This window comes from Hemiscyllium ocellatum, chromosome 26 (assembly GCF_020745735.1).
Source record: "Hemiscyllium ocellatum isolate sHemOce1 chromosome 26, sHemOce1.pat.X.cur, whole genome shotgun sequence".
NCBI lineage: Eukaryota > Metazoa > Chordata > Chondrichthyes > Orectolobiformes > Hemiscylliidae > Hemiscyllium > Hemiscyllium ocellatum.
Window position 1 is genome coordinate 47,873,228 of NC_083426.1, and position 16,259 is coordinate 47,889,486.

The 16,259-nt window shown below is 38.7% G+C and overlaps 1 protein-coding gene across 5 annotated transcripts in view; it reads right to left on the minus strand.

Annotated features, from left to right (window-relative positions):
- Positions 1 to 16,259, minus strand: part of csde1 (cold shock domain containing E1, RNA-binding) — a 100,060-nt gene that overhangs the window by 72,423 nt on the left and 11,378 nt on the right. For 3 of the 5 annotated variants that reach the window (XM_060845592.1, XM_060845594.1, XM_060845593.1), the window contains 3 exons: positions 9,324 to 9,461; positions 6,660 to 6,858; positions 3,555 to 3,664 (listed from right to left, as the gene is read on the minus strand). In XM_060845592.1, the coding sequence (XP_060701575.1) occupies positions 3,555 to 3,664; positions 6,660 to 6,858; positions 9,324 to 9,461 (447 nt within the window). The remainder of the gene's footprint in view (positions 1 to 3,554; positions 3,665 to 6,659; positions 6,859 to 9,323; positions 9,462 to 16,259) is intronic. The other 2 variants (XM_060845596.1, XM_060845595.1) reach the window with 1 other exon arrangement.

Sequence of the window (16,259 nt, forward strand, 5' to 3'; positions counted from 1 at the left end):
TTAAAATTCTTGTGCATCACAATGCAAGTGTTCCACGCTCTCTTGTGAACACTGCAGACAAGGCCTTATTGGAGTGTAGAGTACAGCAAGCCTTTGTCCAGATTTCACAAGAGGGAAATCTTGACCAACTACAACTGCGGACATTTTATTTTAAGCTGTTGAAAATAGCATTAACAAGAGTTAAGGAATGGAGAGAACAAAATACTCCTTGGAGAAAACAAGAGTTTGACAAGGACCAAGACAAAACACTTAGAATAAACAAGATTCCTGTTTTCTTTATTCCAATAACCTAGAAAGGGTGTTATAATACTTCGATGATCAGCTGCAGGACTTGATCTAGTTGATGTTTCTATGCAGGCAACTGTATGAATGGCATAGACACATCTGCCACTGAGAACCCCTGTGGACCACCATATGCCAGATCAGCACGATAACCAATTTGTTAACAATGATAGCATAGCAACATAAAGACAACTAATATGCACTGGCCAAGTACACTTACGATTGGTTTTTAAAAACTGGCTGTACTGTAGAGAACCTAGAATTTCAATTTTAACCTGACATTTCAGGTTTGGACACAAGGTTGGGAAGTTTTATAGGTTCTTTCCTCAGTTTATTGTAGGTTCTATGGTCATCTACTCACAAAACAATATGCTTTGTTGCATTTTTGTCTACTTTAGTACAGGAATATCAAAAGACTGGAGGTGGGGTAGAGAACAGGGCAGGAGGGAAAAAGGCCATTAGGGATCACAGTAAAACCCATTTACTTTATGAATCTCAAAATGAGAAGCCTCAAACTTGTTTTGACTAGAGGATGAGAGCAAGCAAAGTTTGCAATACTGAAAATATCTTCCTCCCCTGTTGGATTGGCCCCTCAAACAGGAAGCTAACTCTAAGAGGCAACATGTTCTTTTCCACGATTCTACTCCTTTCATGGAGATGAAGATCTTTTCCATAATCCTCCTGCTTTAGTGTTAAGCAGGGATGCCTTCTGAACAATGCCTTTTACATGAGACAAAGTTTACAGTAGGAGTTAGGAGGAGGGAAAAAAAAGGGAAGATAGGCTCGGTTTCAAGCAGAAATTTTAAAAAGCTTGGTGCAATTGAAGGTCAAATTCCTTGGAAAAAGCCATATCCTTTTGGTTATTTTAAACTCTGCATGCCTGCAGAACTAGGAGGTCCAAATGTCAGGCCTATTCAGACCCCACCGTCCATGTGCTTACAGACTGTATATTTATACAGCATAGTCAATAAGACTGAGCTATGTGTAATACTCTAACTTTTTTTGGGCCTCAAACGTAAGCAATATACCTAGCAGAGAAGCAGCCCACCTGCAAATCCTTTAACACAAAAAAAAATTTGCTTCTGTTAGTGAATGACTGTGTGACAGTCATATCAAAAGCTGTAGTACAATTTCCACAGTGAAGATGGTCCAAATGTTCAGTGAGCAAATTATGTTCTAACTCGAAACAACTTAAAAACTCCCCTCTTCCAAAAATACCCACTTGCTTTAAAAAAAGCAAGAATGAGAAATTTGGACTAGAAACAGTGATGGTGGTCCTGGTTATGTCATAGAAGAATTAATGTTGTTTTTGCGAATGCCAGTTGCATAATCGCACTTCTGAAGAGCTCTTTGTTCACTTGACCACAAGCCTTATCACCTACACCAAGGGTTTGTTCCCAGAATTTTTGAATTTCTCTATACACACTTACTTGACAAGATCTTCACTATTGAAATGCAAACATCTCTCCACAGATTTAGATTTGGATACAATTTACATAGAGTTTGAGCACAACACTTTATGGAGATACTGTTCAGTTATTTTCATATGTATGTAGACACAATAGAAGTGTCCTCTCTAAATCAAAGTAGTTGAAACTTCTAACATTCCCAATTTTCTAAAAAAAGTTGAGAAATTTATGAGGGCGGCCAAGGTCTTTAATACAGGTGTTCTACAATCAAGAACAATGTTGTAGCACCTTAGATTTCCAACTTCAGACACAATAGACTCAAGAGTCAAGAAATTCCACTGGGCAGGCCCAGCAAGGAACAAGCTAAAGCATGATACTAATTTGGACTCAAGCATATGTGCACTATAAAAGAACTGGAGAACAGGCGCAGGAATAATAAAATCCCCAGTAATGAGAAGATAAACAATGATTCAGAATAGCAAAAAGGTGCTTATTTCAATGGTAAAAGAACTGTTACGAAGTAGGAAGATGCTAAAAGAACTTTGACAGCAATATTCAAAACTCTTACCAGAAATTACAAGTCTACTTGGGACAAATTAAAGGTGAATGGAAGTGTAATTCTATTGATGATCAGACAATACAACCCAAAAACATGAACAAATTGGAGGACTGGCTGGAACCAAAAGGATGAACAACATGCGACAGAGGGACTGAATAGTTTCTAACATCTCACTGATGGTGATTATATAGTGGAAACTAATTGAACAGAGAATAGAATGAACGGAGTAGAAAACCACTTACAAAAGGAACAGCTAGAAAGCAGAAAAAGGCAAATCATCCTGGAACGGATTCAACGGAACATTGACAGATCAGTTGGTTGTCAATTCTGACTTTTCCATCAACCGCTCCCACTCAATCTTTAATTCTTTCTCACAGTCTTTGTTTAAATTTGAAGCTGAAGTTTGGTTAGTTAGGAGCTCCTTTAAAAAGGTGTTACTCAAACAATGAATTTAGTCAAAGGGGAAACAGAAGAGCCAAGATGGGGAAAATTCACACACACAATTTCCCAGGAGTAAGACTGGATGAATATGATAAGAGGAAGAAAGGGAATGGAGTGTGACAACAGAAAAGGGGGGTGAAGAACATCACCATTGCTTACTTAGGTTAATTGAGTCAGAATGCAGTTATTGACAACTCAAACAAAAAAAACAGGAGTGCTATCGGGTTTCTTCTGATAACTTTGTTATGACGCGTCTTACACAGACTTTTTGCTTCCAAGTTTGCACAGAACAGAGCCATCAGGATTTGAGAGCTTGGAAACAGCAAACACGTCATTCCTTTGTTTCAAAGCACAGATGTCATTTAGGGCTTTACACATGTGAATAGACCAACATATGTCAAGATACCAAACCAGACAATTTTTCTTAGCACCACTACATGGGAGATGCAGACAGTGTTTTTTTTAAAAACAGTACAAACTCAAAACTCAACATTCCACTTGGGATTTATTGATTTAAGGGGTGACCAATGGTATGTGGAGAACAAAGTTTAAAGCAGCAACCTTTACACCCACCCCCACTTATGAAAGTGTTAACATTTGGGATTTGAGAAAGATCAGGCTTGCTGCATGCTTCCTCAACATTCAAATTGATTTTAAAAACTGGTAAAAAAAGTTACTTTTTAAAAAAGGTAGAGAGACTGGATGTAGATATGGCATTCATATTAGACTCAGGATATAATCTTACAGAATGCAACTGTAAACATTTGATGGACAAAACAATTCCCAGGTTTTCTAAAAAAATCTAGTTATGAACCAATGTTGAAAAGACACTTCCAGATTATTCTGACATGAATGATTCTTACCTGTCCTGTAATCCTTTCTTCAGGCAAAATTTCAGGCTTCACTTTTAGTAATTTCACAGCAATTGGTTTTCCAGTCCGTCTGTCAGAAGACACTTCAAATTCCACATCATCTGCAGATCAATTCAAATCAACTATTACCCAACTTCTACTAGGTCAAGTGAGAGAAAGTTTATAGTGGACATACAATGGAGTCAGGTCAGTTCCTGCTGCTTATCCCAAAATGCCCTCAAGGAGGATGAGTCACCCCAACCCAAAGCAGGTGATGTATGTAGTTAATTACAGTTAGGGAACATCAGGATTTAAACCAAGTGACAGTAAAAGAATGTTGATATTAGTTCTAAGCTCCACACCATTCAGACTTGGAGCAGAACTTACAGGTGGGTTTCCCATGCATCTGCTACCCTGATCCTGTCACATGGTACAAGTTTGGAAAGTGCTATTGAAGGAACTTTAGTAAGTTGCTCCAGTGCAACTCTAGTTTTGTACCACACTGCTATCAGACTTGTGAAAGCACACAAAGAATGCAGTGAGTGAGGTGCCAATGAAACAGGCTGCTTTGCCCTAGGTGATTTTGAACTTCTTGAAGACAATAGAGTTTCACTCATCCAGACAAATGAGCAGTAACTCAAATCAGTCCTAACCTGGACCTTCGAGATAACGGAAATGCTTTGGGGAGTCAAGAGAAGGGTTGCTCACTACAGAATTCCTAGTCTAACCCGCTATTGTAGCTGCACATTTAGTTGGCTCGTTCAATTCAGTTCCTGGTCAATGGCTTATCTCCCTGCACCCCACACCAAAAGGACGTTGATATGGAGACATCCAAAAATGTTAAGCACTACTTGGTGAAAAATGACACCTTTCAATTTTCTGACTGACTGGATTTGGATTGACTTTGCATTGCATGGTGTACACAAAACACCTCTGGGTAATTTTCTATAGCGTCAGGCAGATATCACTGTTGTAGTGGTATTGGAAACATCTTGGTTCGGGACACAAAGTAGTTTAAAGCACTAAATTATTGCCAGGGCCCACCATCTTGGCAATATCCAGTACCTTCAGTTGTTTCTTAAACTACATGGGCTAAAATGAATATTTTGAAGACAAGCAACTGCGATGCTCATAACCACAAGTTGTCAAGGTAGATCATACATTTAGCATTTCCAGTTGAACATGACTAAGTGCTTCAACCTCATTAGAGAATGGGAATGAGAGAAATATTTGGCTTCCATAATTATTTCGTTGTCCACCATAATTTCCAACTTGATGTGGGAGGACTGCAGTTTGCTTCTGCAAATCTGCAGAGGTTTGAAAAGTCAGCCGTTACTAAATGTCCCATCAGCATTGGTATGTTTAGTATGCAAGTACCTACAATGGCAAGCCATTCAAATATGGCAATTGAACGATAACTGTATATGATTCTGTGTGTGTATATAAGATGTGGAAAGAGGTCTTCAGCCCAACAAGTTCACATAGACCCTCTGTACAGTATTCCACCTGGATCCATTCCCCAACTTATCCCAGTAGCCTTGCATGTACCAGGGCTAATCCAGCTCATCTGCACATCCCTGGACACTACAGGCAAAGGTTTAAGTTTGCTTGCTGAGCTGGTAGATTTGTTCTCAGACGTTACGTCACCACACTAGGTTAACAGCGAGCCTCCGATCAAGTGCTGGCGTTCTGTTCTGCTTGCTATTTATCCGTCTTGGTCTGTTGTGATATATGATATCACTTCTGGTTCTTTTTCTCCAAGTTTGATAAATAGGATCCACATCCATGTGTTTGTTAATGGAAGTCCGGTTTGCATGCCAGGACTCTAGGTGGTCACTTGGGTGCATTGTCCCAGTTGAACTGGTGTCCTCTTCATCTGTATGGATATGAGTGATAGTGATACAAATAGCAAGCAGGACAGAACACCAGCGTTTCATTGGAGACTGTTACCTAGCGTGGTGACAAAACATCTGAGAACAAATCTACCAGCTCAGCGAGCAAACTTACAACCTGAGCTAGATCTTAAGAAAATTGCAAACTACAGGATAATTTAACACTGCAAGTTCACCTAACCAGCACACCTTTGGATTATGGCAGCAAACCAGAACACCTAGTAGAAATCTACACAGACATGGGGAGAACACAAAAACTCCAGAGACAGACCCCACCCAAGGCTGGAATCAAACTTGGGAGCCTAGTGCTGAGAGGCACAGTGCCAATCACTGAACCGCCATGCCACTGTCCTGCGAGCCATTTAATCACCGATTTGTGTCTTAAATGTTTCAAGTATTTATTACTAGGTCATGGACGTCACTGCGTAAGCCAGCATTTATTGCTCCACCCAAGTTACATTGAGAAAGTGGTGATAAGGTGCCTTCTTGAACAGTTGCAGTACTTGTGCTATATTATTAGAGGGTGATAAAACACTAGCATAAGACCAGTTGGGCTGAATGGCCTGTTTAATGCCATATTTTCTACATAATCAAATTGGCTCTATTGCAAGTTATAATATTCTTCTCCCACCATTAACAGATTGAGGAACTTTGCATATTACTTTGAGATGTTAGTTTTGACCATTTTACAGCTTGCAAAATAAGACAGACATGGCCAAATATTTTATACCTCCAACCTCAATACTCATGCAAATATTTTTCTTTTATAAAATGCAACCTGAAATAACAGCAAATGGCTTAGTAGCATGGTGGATGCAACAATTAATGGATATACTCAGTTGTATCGGTTTTTACTTTTCAGGTATGCTAAACAAACATTACGAAAGAACGGCAACACTAAGAAGAGTTTTTTGGTTTCACAGCAATTCCTATTGTAATAAATCAATGCTGCCATAAGCCATGTTTTGATGCTTACATTTCATCGTGTTATTTCATAATTGTTTAATAGGTAATTACATTGTCCACATTCTAGAAGTAGCAGGTATTCTTGCTTAAAATCAACCTAAACTAGTCAAATTGAATGAATCTGAAAACAAGTTATGGTTTCACTTGTCATATAACTGCAAAGTTCCGTCACAAAGAATCAGTTTTATCCCAAATATTCTAAGTTGCTGTGAGAGGTTGAACTGATACAGAATACACTCGAACGGTGAATATTTCTTACCTCCCACTTTGAGATCTTGGAGATTCCCACTATATTGAGAGCAATGGAAGAACAATCTGGCTTGACGTTCAGTGCACTGGATAAAGCCATATGATGCCAGCAGCTTCTCAATGATGCCTGTTTCACGCAAGGATCCTGAGGTACCATTAGCAAAACCAGAGTGGCCATTGTTATGCAAGAGGTTCGGATCAAAGCTCATCTGTTTGGGGGCAAAAAAGGTATTTTTCCCAAGTCAACAACTGAGGAAACATGGATCTCAAATATCTTTTATTAGCCACTAGAAATCCGAAGAACGCTGTAACTAGAGGGGTCATTTCATTGAAAGAAATCAGGACTACATTTCCCAAGTAATAACTCAAGCATTGAAGATTTAAATATTAATATTTACCAGAACAGTGAACTGGTGAAAAACTCAGTCAAACAAAAAATTCAAGCATGAAGTACATCAAATGCAAATTTTTAATATGCTCATGCAGAGACAAAATAAAAATTAAAATATAAGTACAGAAATTGTTTGTGGCATGCTGGGTCAAAGTCAAATTAGTCAGCTCAGTTCTTAGGTTACTGCAGTTTAGAGAAGAGTTTAACTGGTTGCCTTTGTAACTAAAGGATGTGGTAAAGATTTTAAGAAAAAAGGCATTGATGAAATTGTTAAAAGTTTCAAATAGCATGACATACTGAGTTGGTATATCATTGTGTGTTGATATTACTAAGGCCATTGACAAGTCTAAACAGTGCAAATTTCTGACAACTCTAGTTTTACATGGAAATCATTTCATGGATACCTCACAGCTTCCTCGGTTTAAAGAGGAATACAGAACTAAAAAAGTTTGAAAGATTTAAGTACTGAAAAATATACATCAGACAAATGATAATACTTCTCCAAAAAGGAAGATACCTCAATCATTAAAATTGAGATTTTAAATTAAACATACATTGCTGCTCAAAGTACAAAAAAGGCTGAAGATTTACACAAAACCAATACTGCAACAGTCCAAGGATTAGCTACAAGTTCAACATGCAGCTATATTAATCAGTATTTAAGAAAACAAAAGCAGATTTTAGTTATGTTAAAAATGTACCACAACACATCTAAAAACAAAGTGAGAAAATAGCAAATGCTTCCTAAGCAAGATCAAATTTTAGGATCACAAGCTGCAAGATAGTCTAAGCTTCACAGCAGCTGCTAATTTTTGATAGCTGAGAGGCCCTTTTTGACCCTCACTTTTTGGTGGAGGACAAAGCCTATTGCATTCCTATCATGCCTAACAACTGCTGCGTAAGGCTTGCAAATTCACAAGCTTTTTTTCCCCCCCCAAGACAATTTTTTTTTAATGAACTGACCCTTGAGACACTTAAACTGAGTCACTGGAGAAAACGTAACAATCTGTATTTTTTTTCTCCCAGCAACCCATATCTTGTGCAGAGAGCAGGTGAGCCCTGGTTTTGGGTCTCCAGTTCTGGCAAATCTCAAAGGAATTAGAACATGATGCAAATAGTTCCTGCTTGAATATTTAAAATCATACTTGATTGGACAATGGCATCTTTGGAACTTCAAAATAGTAAAAAGTCCTACAATATTTAACTTAAACCAGCTTAACAGACTAGCAAACAGATCAGGTTTCAGAGATATTAATTATGATTGTTTCAGTACAATAGAGGTATTTAAATATACCTTTAAAACTTTCTATTCCCGAGCTAAATCCCAGCTAAACATTATTTTTAAAGAAGTGCACTAGACCCAAAACATTGATATAAACTGTTCTCCAAATCTGCTGATTCAAACAGTGGGGCTTCAAAAAAATTCATTTTCCAGCAATGTTATATATTGCTCTTTAATTTTCCATCTGCTGTTGGTTTGAAATCCATTACCCTAATAAAAGAACAGTCAGAATATGGAAACAAATTCTTTGGTCCAACTTTTGCAAGTTTCCCTCGATCAAATTTCCCTAGTTCCACTTGCCTATATCACTCTATACCTTCCCAATTTATCTACCTGTCCAAATCTCTTAAAAATGTTGTAATTGTATCTGCATTTACCACTTCCACTTCCATTCCACATACAAGTGATGCTTTGTGAAAAAGTTGCCGCACAGGTCCCTTTTTAAATCCTTCTCCATCTTTAAAATATACCCCCTAGTTTGGAACTCTCCCAGCCTAGGGAAAAGACCTTGTTATTCACCTTATCTATGCCCCTCATGATTTTATCAATCAAGGTCACCCCTCAACCTCCTATACTCCAGTGGAAACAACTTCCCAGCCTTTCCCTATAAACTCAAACCCTGTAGTCCCAGCGACATCCTGGTAAATCTTTTCTGAACCCTAATTTAATATCAGCATCTTTCAAACATTTTGAGGAAATACAGTTATGTTCCATATAATTCTAATTCAGGCTTTCAGCTCAAAACAGACACTGGAATCAATGCCCTCTTCATAACAATTCAAGTTACATTTAATTTAATCGAGAGAAAGGTCAGCACTTTGCATTATGTACAAATCAATAGCGATGCCATGACATCAATATCTTCAAATTCATATTTTAACATTAGGCTTCTGGTCATGCAAGTTCATTTACTCCCTAGTCAAGCCAAATTGTAATGCTACTGTTACTACATGCTGTTAGTAACACTAGTTAGGATCACTAGTCGATTCTTCCTCACTTACTGATCTCTGATAAAGAGGGATTCTCTTCTGTTTTTTAGCACTGATTGAAGCAGAACGTGAAGTTGAAAGAGGGCGGGAGCGTGTGCTAGGAGTTGGAGGAGCAAGATGCTCTGAAGACATGGCGTAGAGACTCTCCATCTGGTGCATGAAAGTATAGCATTATAGAACAGATCCATAAAGGTCAGTTGCCAACTACACTAATTAATAAGCTTCAATTCTCTTCAAAGCAGGAAAACAGTTAAGTTTCTATATCAAGGGATCACAAGCCACTGCAAAAATATCTCTCCATATAAATTACGAGAAGATGCAAATGCTGAAACTAATGTGATACAACTGTTTGAAACAGGTATCTACATTAAGCTAATTTGGAGAAGCTGGCTAATGAGAGCAGCAAGGTTGTTTCATTCGTCAACCTATTAGGTTTTATAAACTAAGGGTGCCACGTGGAAACTCAGTGGCCTTGACAATGATTCAGGTAAAAGAAAGACAACAAAGTGGCAATGCTTTTGCCCATCAGCATTATATTTAAACAGCTTTGATACTCACTTGAGCAAGCACTCTGGGATCTTGCAGAAGGAGCGGTTAGGTTTAAGAAGCTACTTCCTTTTCCTCCTGTCATTTCAAATGCCTCTGCAGTTCATCCAATCGTACAGCTTGAACACAAACTTATCTAGTCACAGCTATTGAATGACGACTCGTGTATGAACTTCAATTGGCACCTTGCTTCCTGTTAAAATGGCATGTCCCATGTACCTTGGGAGCAACATGAGCTACAGCTTCACCCCAACTCTGATGATACCCTCAAATTACTAATGCCCAGCTTATGGTTTTTCACAAGGTGGGAGGAGTGCTCATAGTGTGGACATAACAGCTTCTGGGGAGTTTGCTGCCAAATTGTACAGAACATATCCCAACATCTGCCAGCATAGCTTAGTTGGAAGTGATAATCAGGAGATCTCCAGGTCTACTTAAATTCAATTCAAAAAGAATGAAATGTAGTTTGATCAATATCTTGTACTTTTAAATTTCTAAAATCTCCAACAATAAAATTACACAATGATTGACAAGATATGTACAATTCTGTGGCTCATCGAAATTATAGCTTATTTAGAATAACTCAACTGGAAGAATTGAAAAGCAGGCTGCGCTGATTAAAACTCCTCAGGGGAGGGCTTATTAGACCATCTCTCTCTCGCCCCCTGCCCCTTGCAAATCAGCAGCTGCACAAGGGAAATGCTTTCAGTGAAAACTTAACATGTTAAACCATGTCACTACCACGTAACACCTTTGTGAACATGGGAAAGAGTAGTGCTAGTTTAGTTAAGCACTTGTTGTGGTCCTGTTTGCTGAGCTGGGAATGTGTGTTGTAGATGTTTCGTCCCGTCTAGATGACATCCTCAGTGCTTGGGAGCCTCCTATCAAGCGCTTCTGTGATGTTTCCTCCGGCATTTATAGAGGTTTGAATCTAGAACTGACAACCAGAAGCAGCAGATTCAAACCACTATAAATGCTGGAGGAAACATCACAGAAGCACTTCACAGGAGGCTCCAAGCACTGGAGGATGTCACCTAGACAGGGGATGAAACGTCTGCAACACAAATTCCCAGCGCGAACAGAACCACAACAATGAACACAGGAGCTATAAATCTTCTCACAAAGTTAAGCACCTCTTAGTCATAGGTCAAAAAGCAAAATCCAACAGCACATTTATCCAAACAGAAACAAAGTTGGTGCACTTTACAAACAAGGGTGGGTGTGGGTCATAAACTGACTTTATGATCAGGTGATCACCTGCATAAAACATAACCGTACAACGTTACTAAACTACACACAGTCACTAGTTATTTTTCTGTTAGACATAGCTCCAAGAAGAAATTCAAAAAAAAGGTTAAAGTGGGGCAGTTGGAGAAATGACATTTATCTTTGATATTCAATTGAGTTTTAAGTCCAGGTCCAAACTGAAATCAGTTTAAGAGGTTTTTCCGATGGCTGTAAAAATTTTAGCTCAAGTTCAGAATCACTGAATCCTACACTGTGGAAGCAGGCTATTCAGCCCAGAGTCCACAATGACCCTCTGAAGAGCATCCCACCCAGATCCATTCCCCCACCTTTCCCAAGGCTATCCCACTTAGCCTGCACATCCCCAGATGCTATGCTGAGAATATCTGGTTCAACAATTTCACACTACACTCACTGCTATTAATTTCAGGCAACAGGCAATGAAAATGATTTGTTATCCATTAATCACTATCATTTACAGTCATGGTCTTTTATCACATCCTCCACCATTCCCTTGTTTATAACCTGCATTTTTTTTTCCAGTTCTCGCAAGAAGTGTCAGCAAACTGAAGCCTACTTTCCTCTCAGCATGCATAGTATTTGCAATTCTTAAAACCATTAGAAGATTTTTGAAAACTTCAAATCTGCTGAAATCCTGAGGGACATACCCAGTTGGCAAAAATATTTTAACAACAAGATAAAGGGAATTTCAGTTACTAGTTTCTGGATTTGAATCATTCATGTGGCAGCATGCCACTTCATTAATAGTAGTTAACAGCCAGGGAAGATCAGACTGCACAGTTCATGAGTGTAACACATGCCAAGGAAGTTGTTTCAAACACTGCAAAACAAAAAAACATATTGATGTCAAATCCTATTTACACTTTATGTTGGCCAAGATCAATAGACAGTATTAAACAAATGTTAAAATTTGTATCTCCAGTATAACAATACAAGTCCTGAACAAATCAGAATAAGCTACACAATGCAGTGAATTTGGGTACCATCCACAATCTCTACCACTTAAGTGACAAACCCTTTTTACAACCCAAAAGCCACTAACCATGAGATTTCTGCATTTCTAAGTTACTATTTGTAGCCTGTCCCATCACAAACTTGATACTATTCTGCAACTTGTGCAGCCAACACAAGGTAAAAGAACTAAATCTGATTTTCCTTCAACACTTTACAATTGACACCACACAAAACAAAGATTAAAAACTAAAGTGGGCTCAGGAACCAACAAATACTGTAGGTTGTATCACTTCACCTGAAGACAGTTCAATGTTTTTTTCTGTCATCACTGTTACAAGACCATTTTAACCACCTATGTGCTGTCAAGCTATGAAAAACGTCATCCTGAACAAGCTACAAATAGCATATAATTGCAACAAAATAGATGCTATTTCTACTTGTACTCCAACCTTCTTTGTTTGATAACTGTTCTTAAAAGCTTTTAATGATTTACTAGGAAGAATATACAATGTACACATTGCATGACTGCAAGTTTTCTATTAAGCTCTTATATATATAAAAAAATCAGTCAAATGCTAATTCATCAACATCCCTTATTTGACTTTGCAAGCAGACTCCTTGGAACACAACATAGTAAATCAAATCAATGGTCACAATGCAAGCAACATTGGTACAAACTACCAACCAAAAAGATTACATTAGACAAATTAATTGCATAACAGCCACTGTAGACCGCAAAATCATTCTGGCATAATTGTACTAACTAGAGCACCACTTAGGATTGAGAGAGATCAAAATGAACTATAACACCACAATTCCTACAGCTACAGACATTTATTCTCAGGTTATAGATAACCCTTATTAATAAATCCTTATAATCTCTTTCAAGGAATACCTGCTCCTGAACTGGAGAATTAATGAGGCCAATGCTACTTGCTGTACCCTTGGGTCCACAATCAGTTGTATGGCAATGGCTGAGAATTAATAGTTTTACATTGCATGTTGGTTGATTTTTGCCAATTTATCAGGAGGCAATTTTAATCAAAAAAACTGTAGATTTGCTTGATTTCCAAAAGAAGCAGAGCAGAATCCTTCATTACAAAAAAGGAGTCATCATCCAGCTATAATCCTTAGAACAATTCTCGTTTAATCCTTTATTCTAAAACAGTATTGTGAAACTAAATCTACAAAAAAGTAAAAGGGCACACCAGAAATAAGTTTTAAAATCATGGACCTTCCATGTGGAAAAAGATGAACAGTGGAAATCCAATAATTCAGGCTAATTTTGCATCGAAAATTGCTTAATCCAATCTTAAGTATCAAAGTCATTTTAAAAGTTAGAATTTATGTAAATAAGACTACTTAGTGTGCATTTCAAATCAACCTAATTCTAATACCACCAATGGACAAGAGTTGTATGATCACAAAACGTTTGGGTCTAAATGCCCAATGCAATTATCTGGAGGTTAGAAGTAATGTTTGAGGGAAGGCACAACTTAAGATCAGATCAGAGTGGTGGTGGAAAAGCACAGGTCAGGCAGCATCCAAGAAGCAGGAAAATAGGTGTTTTGGGCAAGATCCCTTCATCAAGAATAGAAGCAGGAAGCCTCTCGGGTGGAGAGCTAAATGGGGGGTGATGGGGCTGGGGAGAAGGTAGCAAAGAGTACAAAAGGTGAATGGGGATGGGAATGGAGGTGATAGGCGAGAGGGGAGGGTGGAGCGGATAGGTGGGAAGGGAGATTGGCAGGCAGGACAGGTCATGAGGACAGTGCTGAGCCGGGAGGTTGGTGGTTAAGCCCATGTTGATGCCCTGGGGTTGAAGCGTTCTAAGGCAGAAGAGAAGGTCTGTGCACTAAAAGGAATGTGTGCGTATCGCCTCACTCCAAAAGTGAATGTGTAACATGGAAACAAAGCTTATAAATAACACTGCAGAAAGTTCTTTGAACAGCCAAAACAAATTGAGGCTGCTTGAATTCAATAGGAGTCAAAATGAACCATGTTTTAGCAATCAATTAAGCAAAACTCAACTATTTTCTCCTTTTCACACAAGAGGAATTTAGAAACATGTTCAAGTCTAATAAATAGCTTCTTTAAAATGTGACATATTTTAGAGGCAATTAGAGATATGCCTGCAGGATGACAAATGGAATCAGAATTATTAAGTGGCATAGGAAGCTTGGGAGGTGGTCAAGGAGTTGCTTTGTCAATTAATCACATGAACACAAAAGAGAGGCATGAGCGAAGTCCAGGAAATCAGATTCATAAAATTTTGGGTATTCAAGACAGTTTCCTACAGCAATGCTGTGAACCCCACAAGAGATCTAAAGCGGAGAGTATGGGGGGGAGGGGGGGGGGAGCAATAAAGTAGGTGAGAGGAGGAGCAGAAGAGCAAGCAAAGAGGGAAGGGGAGAATATAAGCAAGCTAAAAATCAGGCGTCAAGAGAGCTTGAACAAGTCTATAGATGAAAAACAAAGTTGCAGAAAAAGGTTTTTCATGTTATTTGAAAGCAATCAAAGTGTTCAAAAGCATATTGGATCGAGCCCATGCAAAGTTAACTAGTAATACACAAGAGATTTATACATCCCTACCAGGGGAATGTTCCAAGATTAGGATGTGATAAATAGGGCTAGGATATATGATTTGGTCCCAGACAAAAAGTGATATCTGGTTTGAAAAAGAGAAACAAAATTGATAGGCAGCAAGAGCATTCACATGTGAAAATACTTACTGGACGAATAAATATTCTTTTAGAATAATTTTACATTGCCAGGAATGTTTTAAAGTTCATAAGAGAGGCAGTAGGGAATGCCTGAAGCACTCCTCAGATGGATGACAGGCAAACAACGTTGAAGATAGAGATGAAGTTCAGAAGGTTTAGATGTTTCTACTACAATAAGTTGGGTTATGAAAAAGGTGGAAACAGCACCACAAGTGTAGCTAAAAAAAATGTTCTCCCTCTGGAGTATTTGGTATAACATCGCAAATTGAAACAAAACAGACAAGAATAAAATAACATTCGCACACTAGCCAACATGGATAGTAATCACTTTTTTGGTTGGCAAGATGCAACGAATGGTGCACCACAAGAATCAGTGGTGGGATCTCCAGTTTTAACAATCTGGGAGACTTCGAAGAAATTGAAGGTATGGGTGCCAAACTTGCTGACAATACAAAGTCTCACCTTCGTAATGAGGATATTCTCAATTATAGCGTGGGGCACTCCTGTGCTAAATAGGACAGACTTTAAACAAACCTCAACTCAAAAGCGAGCATGCTTTATGCTCAAACAATCTTGTAGCCGCAATCTTGCGCAGCCTTCACTCTACCATTGACATCAAGCCAGGATCTCTTCCCTCGTGCAAAGAAGAGTGCAATAGTGCACATCAGGTGCAATACTACACATACCTAAAAGCAAGTTAACAATCTGTGAAACTGCAAAGGATTACTTCCATATTAAATTATGGAAGTAGGAACTAAATATGTGGGAACAGGCAAAACCACAAAACATTCAACTTGTCTCAATACAAAAGACAGTGCTGAAGCATTTGCATCTACCTTCAGCCAAAGTGTTGAATGAATGATCCATCTCTGCCTCAGAGGTCCCCACCATCTTAGATTCCAGCCTTCAGCAAATTTGGAAATTTGGCTTACTGCATGTCATATCAAGAAACAGCTGGAGCCAGTGGACACTGCAAATATAGGTCCTGACAACATTTCAGCAGTCCTTCCTCCCACAATCCAAAGATGTGCGGGTCAGGTGAATTGGCCATACTAAATTGCCTGTAGTGTTAGGTAATGGGTAAATATAGGGGCATGGGTGGGTGGCGGGTCGGTGTGGACTTGTTGGGCCGAAGGGCCTGTTTCCACACTAAGTAATCTAATCTAATCTAATCCTTAAGGCTTGTTATTAGTGCAGAACTAGTTATATCCCAAAACAAGTTGTTCTAGCACACAGTTTCAACACCATCATTTACCTGGTCAATTTGGTTCATTGGCAGGTATGTCACGTGCACAGTAAAAGGTCAAATCCAACCCAACAAATTACCATCTCCTCAGTTTACCCTATCAAAGCAATGAAAAAAAGTTGCTGACAGTATTATCAACCTGCACTTGCAAACAAAATCTGCTCACTGATACTCCATTTGGGTTCTGCCAGGGTCACATTACTCCTAACCTTAGTC